Source organism: Scyliorhinus torazame, chromosome 7 (assembly GCF_047496885.1).
Source record: "Scyliorhinus torazame isolate Kashiwa2021f chromosome 7, sScyTor2.1, whole genome shotgun sequence".
In the NCBI taxonomy this organism is placed as follows: Eukaryota; Metazoa; Chordata; class Chondrichthyes; order Carcharhiniformes; family Scyliorhinidae; genus Scyliorhinus; species Scyliorhinus torazame.
In genome coordinates, this window is record NC_092713.1 from 198,081,955 (window position 1) to 198,095,061 (window position 13,107).

At 42.0% G+C, this 13,107-nt stretch overlaps 1 protein-coding gene across 2 annotated transcripts in view; it reads right to left on the reverse strand.

Moving 5' to 3' along the window:
* Positions 1 to 7,581: 7,581 nt before the first annotated feature.
* LOC140426776 (janus kinase and microtubule-interacting protein 2-like) overlaps positions 7,582 to 13,107 on the reverse strand; it is a 388,630-nt gene continuing 383,104 nt past the window's right edge. Inside the window, exon 22 of one of the 2 annotated variants that reach the window (XM_072511933.1) lies at positions 7,582 to 11,823. In XM_072511933.1, the coding sequence (XP_072368034.1) occupies positions 11,617 to 11,823 (207 nt within the window). In that variant the 3' untranslated portion in view covers positions 7,582 to 11,616. The remainder of the gene's footprint in view (positions 11,824 to 13,107) is intronic. The other variant, XM_072511934.1, reaches the window with a different exon arrangement.

The window sequence follows — 13,107 nt, forward strand, 5'->3', positions numbered from 1 at the left end:
AAGTTTGGCTTAAGTGTTGATACCGTCTGATTTGTAATCACAGCCATATTTCTCTAATGGATATGAGCCACAAATAGAAATTAAAATGTTGCATAAGACCAATCTTTTTGTACCTCTTAAGAGAGACCAGCCTAGATCAGACAACGTGAGGCCAGGGAAAATGAGGTAAGAGCAGATTGGGACAACCTAAATCATGGCACAAAATACCACAATACAAAACAGCTCAGGAACACATTTTGATAATCAGATGTTCTCTTCTTCCGCATAAATTATTGCATCATTGATCTCTCACTATCATTGGGGTCTCTCAATAGTAATTGAGGTCAGGACATCTCGTTGACTCCTTCCCTCTTCAAGACCCAGGGGTCCTGGGTTTATTATCTCAACTGAGATTAACTAGCTCATTTTGTCTCTGCTGCACAGGATGCACTTAGTTACTGAATTACTGGGCAGATTCTATACGTGAACTGCGTGAAAATCAATATCATCTGATTTTCACAAAAGAATTGCCTCACAAGTTTCTGAATCATGTGTTTGAAGGGATAGTCCCTCTCACCTGTAAATTATGGATGGCTTATTAGGGAACAAAATGAAGTCCTGTGGCTAACACACTGCCTCTCAGCCAGAAGCTCCGGGTTTGAGTCCAGGACTTGATGGCCATGGAATCTGCATACATAACGTGCCCTTGATTATCAGCCTGTAAATCCTTCCAAAATGTCTATGGCAGCTGGTAAGAGTTGTAGAGTCTCCAGGTCAACTATTCTTGATGTGGAGGGAAACCCCAAATATAGCCTCCGGCAACAGGTTAGCAAGCTGTTCCAGAAAAAGCTAGCTACAAAAACCGTTATAAGCATGTGCTTTGTCTGACTCATGTGTAATTAGAAACGGGTACATTCCAAAGTGGAATTAAGTCAATTAAGGAATCTGAAACAAAGCTTTAGTAGTTGATAGATCAAAGTAACACTTGGGGAAATATTCACTACAACTTAATGCTCTGGCAACTTATGTATGCTTCTAGCATGCCAACAAAAGGGTTAATATCCTCTGCTTTACAATTATAATTTTCTAATTGATATTCCGGTCTATATTTACCCGTCAGCATTTAAACAACCAAAAAGCAAGTTGAAAAAAATCATTACACCACCTAATATTTACTTCAGAGCTTCGTCTCTTTTTAACTGGAATTTTGAGCAGACAATTCAGTCTCTGGCTGATTTCCAATCACAATGATGTCTGCTCCACAATGGAAATCAATTAACTTAAAAGACCAGCCCTCCAATTCTGCTCCTAAACTAACAGTGAAAACCGCAGTCAAAATGTGAACCTACTTTTCATGGTCCAATATAGTGTCAGGATTCCAGGGTGAAGCAATGGGGAGGAAATGGCAACACATGACACAGCACAGATGCAACCCATGGGATCAGCTAATAGTCAATGTAATTTATATAATTTATACCATGTGCCAGCAATGCCGCAAACAATGAACATAGTATGATGCTTCTCAGGAAGTATTTAAAATAATTTTGTGTGTGTTGGGCGCTGGCTCAAGATGATTGGTGATGTGGCACTACCGCAATCAGATATTCAATTATCCACCAATTCTCCTCTCCTGAAGGTGTTGACTCCTTACTGAAATGTGGATACCAACAATCCACCGATACCTCACCCAGATAGTGAGTGTTGACAGACAATTGAACTGAGTTCAGAGGTTCACAGTGGAGCTGTCTGCGCCCAATGTTTCTCTCACGCACAGTCTTACTCTCACACACATTTCACATGGGACTCATTGGAGGATCAGAAGCAAGAACCCCCATTTTGATCTTTATATCATCAGTTTTGAGGAACTGAAGCCAATTATATCACTTGTTTTTCTTATCCTATCCGAGATTAGCTTACAAGTAAAAATGAGATAGACCCTGGCACCTTGATCTATATGGCACGTTTAATGACCGAATAAAAGATACCTCCAGGCTTTCCTTAAAGGACACATCTTTGTTGCATGGAATTACATAGAAGCTACAACAGATATAAGGGATTCAGCCAAGTTGATCGATGCCAGTGTTTATTCCATATGAGCCTGCTCCCACCTTAAACTCGTCAAATCCAACCAGCATATTCTTCTATTCTTTTCTCCCTCATGTACTTCACTCACTTTTACTTAAATGGAATCTACATTTGGTGAAAAATGGAGGAATGAATTTTTATTTTACATGGCCCCTCATCATGTCCTCGGGATGTTATAAAATGCTTTTTAAAAAGTTCACCAGGATGCGTGCATCACTGGCAAGGCCATAACTATCCTTAAGAAAATGGTGGTGAGCCTTCCTCCAGAACCATTAGTCTGCATGGTGAAGGTACCCCCACAGTGCTGGTAGGCAACATGTTCAAGGATTTTGACACAGTAAAACAGTATGACGAATAAATTATGTCTGAAATGAAGTCACTGCTTTACATAAACAAATGCAATGGAGGATTTGAGCAGAGAAAGGCCCTAAAAACGGCAATGAGATGGAGGGCATTAATCTGAATTTAATATTGCTGATGGATTAGGAGAACTCCCAGATCCTCTTCTGATCTTTTGTATAACAATGCAGCACTTGTTCAGTACTCCATAGAAGTGTCAGCGGGATGACAGACTGAACAACCATGTACAACCATCACTGAGATATCACACATGGACAAGACCAACTGGCACATTGATTGCTTGCAAAGGACAGAAGTTCCACAGTTTCAAAGGGAAATCCAGACACAATCTCGTAATAGTGTATGTTATATTTTAGACATTTAACTTTATTCATTCATGGGATGTGGGTGGGTGCTGCTGAAGCCAGTAATTACGTTCATCCTTATACAACTGCATGACTTGCTGGGCCATTTAAGAGAGCAGTTAAGGGTCCACAATGCCCTGTCTGTCCAAAATCACATGTGGACCAGACCAGGCAAAGACAACCAATTCCATTCCTTAAAAGGATATTCATGAACGAGGTGGGTTTTTACACCAATCCAGCAGTTTCATGGATGCCATTACTGAGGTAATTTTTAAATTCCAGATTTATTTAATTAGCATGAGTCGCGCATATTCTTTTCCATTCTGTTCTCATCGATATTAGTAACTGTGTTCAACTACATGTAAATGGACGGCATTTACTAAGGATTCAATTGTGCTTCCATAAATAAGAAGAGGCAAAAACTGGAGTGGTTTGGAGGTGTATGATTGTAATATGCATCTCTGTAAATAAATACTTTTAAAGTATATAAAGATTGGCTCCGGTTCTATCCTTCACCACCTGACTTTCTGGATGAGAGCAGCAGATACATATCAAAAAGAAAGTGCAGGAATTTTATGAAGCAGCCTACCTTTGCCATTGTAGCTCCACTGGAGATGAGAAGTTCATCACAAGCGTCGGTGACAATACCAGCACAGCCACAGGACGCTGTGGTGTGATGTTTCCTTGTTTTTGTTACCTTTCTGCTGTTTGCAAACTGGTGAATTCTGTTTTAAAATGGGAGGAATAAGGTCACATCTTTTGTCACATCTGGATCTGTTTGAATCAACCAGGATGATGCAATCCAAATCATTTGTGCTCCTGAATTTATTTTAAGGCTCTTACAATATCTGGGGGAAGAGCATTTGTTATTTTCGTCAGGGCAGCTTACCCAGAATTGGCCAACCCAATGCAAAAATGAGGAATTTCATGTGCCAGTTACATCAAGCACAAATCGAGTTTCTGCAATCTTTGGTGCTAGTTTCAAAAAATCTAACTGAAAGCTGGCGGAATTGACAAAACTGGCCATGCCCATAAGCCAATTTAATTAGCGTGGTAAGTTGCTGCAAATTGTGCCCATTACAGGCCTTCAAGGAGGCTCTTGACATTATTTTGTTTTAGGTGCATGGTCATCAAAGGCATCTTTTAAAAGCTTTCCAAAATTAACAGATCATTAATTTACGAAGATTCTGACTACAGTACATCAATGAAGTTAATAAATGGTTCTGTACAGATTTTTAAAAATCTCTTTCTCCTTAATTTAAATCAGGTCACTCTATGATGATGTTTGTGAAATTGGTTAAAAATTGTTATTTTTGTGATAGACCCATCTCAGCTGTGTTAATCAAAATGCACCAGGTTACTACTCTTGAATATCTCGAGGAATATTTTGTGCATTAAAAAATGTCAGCACAGCGGCACGGCTTCACAGCGCCAGGGACCCGCGTTCTATTCCCAGCTTGGATCACTGTCTGCGTGAAGTCTGCGCGTTCTGCCTGTGACTGCGTGGGTTTCCTCCGGATCCTCCCACAAACTCCTGAAAGACGTGCTTGTTAGATGAATTGGACATTCTGAATTCTCCCTCTGTGTACCCGAACAGGTGCCGGAGTGTGGCGACTCGTGGATTTTCACAGTAACTGCATTGCAGTATTAATGTAAGCCTACTTGTGACAATAATAAAGATTATTATTATTAATGGCAAAAGAACCTGAAACAACTTGGTGAAATATTTGTTTTTAGGTGTTTTACAGAAGTTGCTGTGATCCAGAATGCACTGCCTGAAGGGGTAGAGGGAACAGATTCAATAGGACCACTCAAAAGAGAGTTGGAGAAATTCTTGGAGAGATCATTTTTGTAGGGCTATGTGGTAAGAACAGCGCACTGGGATTAAGTAGTTAGCCCTACCAAAATTGATCTAGCACAAGCACAATGGGCCAAATGGCCTTCTTGTATGTGGTTTCATTCTATGATTCCGTTGCTCAAAAGCAGGGTTTTCTACTGTGGAACTCCTGAATGTCTCCTATGAACCCAGTTTGGTAAACACTGCTCTGAAGGTTTGCCGCATTGTGCTAATTCATGGAAGATTTTAGAATTGCTGATATGCAAATGGGTCTAAGCGGAAACTTGAGCAAAAACATTCAAATCAGAAAAATGGCCAAATTTTGAGGGCAATTTAGACTGGATCACCAGAGTGAAAACTCCATTCCGAGATGATTGTAGAATCTCCCAAAATAAAATGCACAACAGGTAAGAACAGTTGCAAAGGGGGTCATTACTAATATATTACTAACATACCCCACCCAGATCTCCAGGGTGCAACATATGGCTGAAACGTCAGTGTAGCACTGTGGGAGTGCTGCAGGTTGGAGAGGTGTAGTCTTTCAGATGAGACACAACATCGAGGTGTCTTCCCAGGGGTCCGTAAGGAAAGTTTACATTTCTTACGTACTCATTTCCCTTTCCTTCCCTGTTGTGAGACTCTTCTGAGGCACTCTCAGCAGGACATGCCTTTTTGCGAGCGATCCTCCCGCTTAATTTTCACTCTCACCTTTCTCCCAGCGGCTTCCTGCTCATTTGGGACAGTGAGCTGAGTGACAGCATACAGAAAAGGCTGAGGAGTTAAAACCACCTGGGTCCCTTTAACTCCTCAGGTTGTGAGGTGGATGGGATTGAAACTTCGCCACCTCCACAACAACCAGAATCCTCCTGTACATAACCATTCTTAAACTGTCTAAACTGAGGTTGAATGGACATGTTAACCTGCTTCTGGACTGTAGAGCCAGGGATTAAATGGACAAGTTTACCTGTTTCTCAGTGGAAGAATCAGAGTTTTAATGGAGTCAAGTTGGTTATATTAGATTATCAGTGAAAACATTTCTACAAAATGCTTCACCACAGGAACAGCTAACATTTAACGAGAACAATACTGCAACAATGGCTCAAATACTCACTTACTAAAACAGGCCTACAGATCATAAATCAAAAGTCACCTGATGCCCCCAGATGAATGTCCCCTGTTTGACAATGCTACGGTGGAACAGTGGTTAGCACTGCTGTCTCACAGGACCAGGGACCGGATTCAATTCCGGCCTTGGGTGACTGTGTGGAGTTTGCATGTTCTCCCTTGTCTGCATGGGTTTCCTCCGGGTGTTTCAGTTTCCTCCCACAGTCCAAAGTTGTGCAGGTTAGGAGGATTGGCCAGGATAAATTGCCCATTAGTGTCCTGGGGTGGGGTTATAGGGTTACAGGGATAGGATGGGGGAGTGGGCTAGGTAGGCTGCTCTTTCAGAGGGTCATTGCAGATTTGATGGGCTGAATATCCTCCTTCTTCACAATAGGAAGTCTATGGTTGTATGGTTCCAACTCTCTGGCCCAGACCTTGCGGTCACAGTAGACCTCTTGATACCTCTTGAAAGGTTTGCTGTTATTGAGAGCCGCAAAGGCACCGCAATTTCTGGGGAGCCAAGGTAACCTGAAATCTGGAAATTATGGTACGCCTGAATGGGAATCTCACTGAAGGTTTCACCAGCATCTGTCATTTGGAAACTTAACACAAATTTTTAAAGCTGCATTTTTGTTTTCAGGATTGTTAAGGAGGACTGTTCAGGAGCATATGCTCTTAAACATTCGCTCCCCTCCAGCCCCCTCACTTTCTATCCCCACACACCGCACTCCTTCCTCCCCTGGCTCCTCAGGGTCTGCTTCTCCCTACCCCGATTCTCTTCCCACCCATCACCATTTTCTTGCCAATGTCTGAAACAGCACTTGAGGAAAATGTTTTTCCCCTCCATCAAGCACTGTTTCTGAGATTAACTGGACTGAGGAGCCAAAGGGGGGAGAAGCTGGGGGTACCAGGATTGTGCAGTGGGGAGAGACCAGTGGTGCTGAGGAGGCACTGGAATTAAAACATATATATACACTTTCATTGCCACCATCAAATAAGAAACGTGAAGGAGTCGAGAAAAACCTAGCTGTCGTTGAGCAGAACTCGGACCTCAAGGCATGTGCCTTCAGGTTTGAACATCAAAGTGAGGAGATCATGGCTTTACCAGCAATGCACCAGTTGCTAGGTGTCTCTTCTGACTTTGCCATCAGACCCATGCCTCAGCCAGGACAGCAAGTGCCCATCGCGGCCCAAGACCAAGGTCAGGTTGTACTTCTTTGTGCAGTCCGTGGCTAACGCCCTCATTGCGCCACTGACCACAGGATGTTGGCCTCTGCCTTTCCATGCAGCCTAAACCCATTTCCTATTACATATAACTGTCCTTATATTAACAGCCATAAACAAAACATATCTGGAACTTTACAAATATTCATTTGAATATGGATTCTGTGAGTGGTGGTATATTATGCAATTATTGTTTCATTTGATCAGGTCATTTTCAGCAGCAGTTTTCTTTCTCTCTCGCGCCAAAGGCACTCATACATATTGTCATACAATGGTACATCATGTGGCCTTCGGCCATGAGCGCCATAGAGGAAATTTAACTGGGGAAGGAATGACAGCCCATCTGACTGAAAGTCTACTCCCCATTCGGATTTACCATCACAACCTCAGGAGCCAATTGTAGAGCTTTGCTATCTCCCCTCGATCTGATTAACTTGGCTCAGACCAAGAGTTGAATCTGGGCATTTCTGTCCACTGTAACCTTTACTCAGCAAGCTACTTAGTTACCTTATTGACAGAGAGTGCTCTGTTTAAACATTCACAACCCCCGTCCCATAATCAATTCCTGAAGATAAATCTGTGGAAGATTACTAGTCCACACACACAGGATATCCACAGGTGAAAAGAAAGAGACAGATTGGTGCAAGATTATAGGAAAAACTCATTTATTTCTTTATACAAACTCCAACTAAATACTTGTTTAAATAGTGTCCTGATAATAAATTAAAAAAATAACCGTTCATAAACATAACATGGCATTAATATTCCTCTACACATTAATACATTTTGTTACATCTCATCGCAGACCCCTCAGATATTATTCAAGAGACCTGTGGTAGAGTTTCTGCAAGCTATCATTTTAATTACTTAGTTGAGTTTTGCAAAATAATGCCTGAATTCAAGTTTTTATCATTCACCCAACTCCTGTTGAATGTATTAACTCATTTGTACATGGAAGTAACTGTTGGTGGGGAGGAAACAGGCAGTAACAAACTCTGAAGGCTCGGATCCAATTGCGAATGGATTTGGGGGCTGGGCTTTACCTCCACGATGTGGCAGAGAGACGTTTGAAGGAAGAAATCAAGCTTCCTTTCTTTTTCATGTTTTCTACCATTTCTTCCTCATGCGGTTCACGTAGGGTTTCCAGCGCTAGCTGCAGGCTTCTGGAGGTTTCATCAAATGCCGTCTTGCCTCTTACCACTCCGTCCAATTAAAGGGCCCATTTTCTCATCGACAATATTTTTTATTATTAAATATTCAAAAGTAATAAAAAACATAGAATTCCTCTCACGACCTGACAACCTGATGATACTTTAAAGTATATCCCCTGGATCATCACGTGTGTTGCTGTACACAGATAGTCGCACAAAATCAAATCAACTTTCTTAATTGTGTCCCTCATGCAATCAGCTTTTTCATTCACCGCAGATATCGCTTTTCGATTGACCTTGTACATCAAATGCATCAATTCCAAAATTGAAAAGTTGAAGTGACGCACCGGCCACTGACAGATGATAAAACAGATGCAGTTATTTGTAACAGAAAGAACTTGCATTTTCGTAGCACCTTTCACAACCTCAGGATGTCCCGTGTTTTTCAACCAATGAAGTGGATTCACTGTTGTCATTTTGGAAACACAGCAGCCAATTTGCACAGAACAAGCTCCCACAGGCAGTGATGCGGTGATGACCAGATGATATACTCTAGATGTTGGGTGAGGGACAAATATTCGTCAGCATATCAGGAGTACTCCCCTGTTCCTCAGCAAATAATGTTCTCAAATCACCAGAAAGTGCTACATTCTTGTCAGATGAAACGTGAAGCCAAGTCCCCATCTGCTGTCACAGGAGGATATTGCACGAGTCAAAGAAAAAAAAACGAGACCTTCCCAACGTCCTGGCCAATATTTATCCCTGAAGTAACATCACCTCTGGTTATTATTTCACTGCTGTGAGATTTTGCTGTGTGCAAGTTACCTGCCAAGTTTCAAAAGTACTCTTAATGGTTGGAAAGAACTTTGGCAATGGTCTGTCGAAATGTAGGTTGTTCTTTACCATGATTTTGTGCGCAACTGTTTTGTGCACACTTTAGAGTAGGAACGGTTTCCCTCTCTCCCTTTCTGCTAGAGTGCCAAAATACAGGTCACAATGGATTTTCCTTTCTTGACACTGATACCCATTGCAAGGACCAGCTGCTGCTTTATGAACAAAATATTAGCAAATGAACTGTCTGCACTAAGCAAGATTGTTGACTGTCAAAGTCATGGTCAGCCTTCTCACACCAGCCCCTCTGGCAACACAAGAATCGACATACCCTATACAGAATCAAAGAAAATGCAGCGCAGGTGAAGCCCTTCGGCCCATCAAGTCTGCACCGACACATGAAAAACACCCTGACCAATCTACCTAATCCTATTTGCCAGCACATGGCCCATAGTCTTGAATGGACATTCCAAGTTCTCATCCAGGTACTTTTTAAAGGATTTGAGGCAACCTTCTCCACCACGCACCCAGGCTGTGCATTCCTGACCATCGCGACACTCTGGATAAAAAGGATTCTCCTCACATCACCCCTAAACCTCCTGCCCCTCACCTTAAACATGGGTCGCCTTGTGATTGACCCTTCAACGAAGGAGAATAGCTGCTCCCTATCCACCTTGCCCATGCGCCTCATAATCTTGTGCATCTCGATCAAGTCGCCCCCTCCGTCTTCTCTGCTCCAGTGTTCTATTACTACAGGTGTATGGATGCTCTAGTATTCCTACCACAGAGATTTAGCCAGCTGGGAATCTGGGACCATCATGGAATTGCTCAGATTTATGTAGCTGAAGTTACTGAAGTTGTCTGGGGACAGAATTAGAGGTGTTAAAAAATTCTTTATCTTTGCATGTTAATGTAAGTTTTCAGACTCGATTAACCTTTTTCCTTTCTTCATCAACATCTGGAGGCTAAAATGGAACCCTCCATCAGCACAAGGATTTTGATATGGGGGCAGCAAATGAGCAAGTACTTTACAATTGATTGCTTAATCCCAGGCAGCTCTCGGAGTCCGGGCATGCACATAAACAGAGCCAAGGCCTGTACCGAGTGTTTCACTCCCATTTTCAAGCTATTCAATCTTGTTGTGCTCAAGAAATACTTTGATTTAAGACCTAGTTCCACTATTAACTGAACTAGTTGTAGTCAACAGCCCTTGGTGTGACAAGAAAACAAAAAATACAAAAGCAAATCAAAGCAAGCCCGAGAAAATTTAGGAATACAATAAGCACCAAGAAAACAAGATTCAAGAAAGAAAATCTCAAAATAAAAAGATCCAGGAAGGAGATGGGAGACCTCCTCTTTTAATAGGATCCAGGACTGCTCCATAAAGCATGCCTTTCATTTCCGCAATTATGCCTTCACGAAAGCTCTCAAATAAATTAGGGACAAAGTAATTTCTTTCATTGCACTACTCAGTCTTACTTCAATTAAGCATAACTAATCATTTCTATGGCGTTCTGTTCATTCATCTGCTCTTAAGGTTCCATTCCCCACACGTTCAAGCCATCTGGGTTACCATGAAAGCTTCTCTTTCCAACATCTATAAATTATAGCATCAAACTATTCCATTCATGTGTAAATGCCACCCTTATGATGACAAAATATACATGGGTGGGCCCTGCTCAGGATCTTTGCTTCCTGAACTAGAGATCTTTCCATACAAAACGACATGTACAAAAGTATGGCAAAACTGTGGCAAAGCAAAGTCACCCAAATTAACAGGCTCATAGTTACGAGAGGGGTAAAATACTCAGATGAAATGGAGAGAGTGTTGGAAGATCAAAGTAGAGTGAGCTTACTTCACCCAACAGTTTCTACAACAGCAGAGATAGCTGTAGGTGATAAATGGTGCACAAAGTTCTCTGCACTGACAGTGTTAAATATATATTCTTCAGAAATAATGGAAAGGAAGCAACTCAACTGGGAGAAAGGCATGAAGGCATTGGCAACTTACCTTTTAAATTAAGCGCAGTGCAGTGAAAAGAACACTGCACTATTTTGCCTGTGATGGTCAACTTGGCAGTCAGGCCCAGCTTTATTTGAAAGTTGGGAACAAGTAATGACGAATGAGTTAACATATTCACAGCTATGAGAGAAGGATGTAGATCGACAGATCTTGAATCATCGTAAACTTACACAACAGTCCACATAAATGTTACCACAGCTCCACTGCATCTGAGTCTTCACGTGTCTCCTGATGAGCGACTAGCTTCCCCTCAGAGGTTTAGTCCCCAGTTTCCCGCAGTCTTCCTTTCTTTTTAAAAACTTATTTACCCTTTCCCCTGGTCAAGAAATGCCCTCATCCGTGATACCATTGCTGAAGAAATCAATAGGTTCCCTGTAAATCTATGTGATGTTCTTTAAACCTGTATGGTTTCAGTCCTGCCCTTCATCACTGCTAGTAGGTTTTTCTCTGAGAAACCTCACAAATTTGTAATCGTAAGTTGTTTCCTTTGTGAATTTTTCCACCCTTTAGTCCTGAATGCAGTGGTAGTTTGATAGTTTACTGTTCCCCTGCACAGCAGGGATAGGCTGCTTTTCTTCACTTTGGTTCTATGTCTAAGACACTTCTTTTAGCATATCATTGCCATTAATGTGGTATTATTTTGCTTCAAAATACTCTTGATTTGCGGTGCAGTTGCAGTTAAATGCAGCAGGTACTGTAGCTTGCAACTTTCTTCAACAGGGAGAGTCGAGCAAAATAAATCTTGGGTAGCGGTTTTGTGGCAAAGAAGGCAGATGACTTCAGGCATAATCTTGGCTGTGTTCCTTCAATTCCGTTAGTCCCAGCTATAAGATGATTCAAGATCAACTCTTCACTGACTTGGAAGCTTTTTAACCATCCGGCACCCTGCAAAAATGCAAAAAAAAAACATTTCTCATAGTGATAACAAATGACGTGCAATGATGCCATTTGGAGAAATTCAATGAAAATACATCAGACACAAAGCCAACATGAAGCTCTCTTATCACAAATGTTGCACTTATGGCCCTTATTTCTACTCTTCAGATTTACTTCAGCTTAAATCAGCAATGTGGAAGAAATGGGGGCAGTATGGACTGGAGTGGGGTCAGCCCACCAATGAAAACAGTCAAAGGCAGCCACAAGGGTTTCCCAGGGTTGAGGCGGGCTGTTTAAAAGGCCCATCTTAGTGCAGTGCAGCCCTCACACACTCCCCGTGTTCCATCCATGCCACCTCACGTCCCTCACCCAGCTCCCACGACCACTCACAACACCAATGCCAAGTTATGCCTCACCCCACCCCCAGCCAAACCAACCCTCTCCCCCCCACCCCTCACGAAGCCTTTCATACACGTTATGGCAACATATGTCCCTCCACCCATCCCTCATGGTCCCTTATGCCCCCATGCCAAGTAATAATACTAATAATAATCTTTATTGTCACAAGTAGGCTTACATTAACACTGCAATGAAGTTGTGAAAAGCCCCTAGTCGCCACATTCCGGCACCTGTTCGGTTACACAGAGGGAAAATTCAGAATGTCCAAATTACCTAACAGCAAGTCTTTCGGGAACTGTTTCAGGAAACCGGCACTCCCAGAGGAAGCCCATGCAAACACAGGGAGAACTTGCAGACCCCGCACAGACAGTGACCCAAGCCAGGAATCGAACCTGGGACCCTGGCGCTGTGAAGCAAAGTGCTAACTACTGTGCTACCGTGCCGCCCAATTTATGGTACTTCAATGCCGATGAACTCATTGTGCACTGTATTGAACTGATTAACCCCACAATGACAGCTGGATGTGTCAGAAGAAGCTTTTTTAAAAACGAATTCATTCATAACTTTCCACCGTGTTAAAAATAATAATTTCACTGAAAGATATTGGCTGAGAGCCCAGACATCTATTACTCTTGTTGAAACAGCTGCTCCCCAGGGAATACATTACTTGATTGACAGCTCCAGCTCTCAGGTCACTGCGGTAAAGAACACAATGTTTATTTACTCAACGTTAAGTGGTTTTGAGGGATTGTGGCCTCTGTTATTGATACTTTAAATAGTATGGATGATTGACACTTTTATTGCCTTGAAATGAAATTACTTTTTTAAAATATAGTGGAAAGTTATGAATAAAATACTACTTTGAACTTTTTTTTACACATACCACTGTCACCA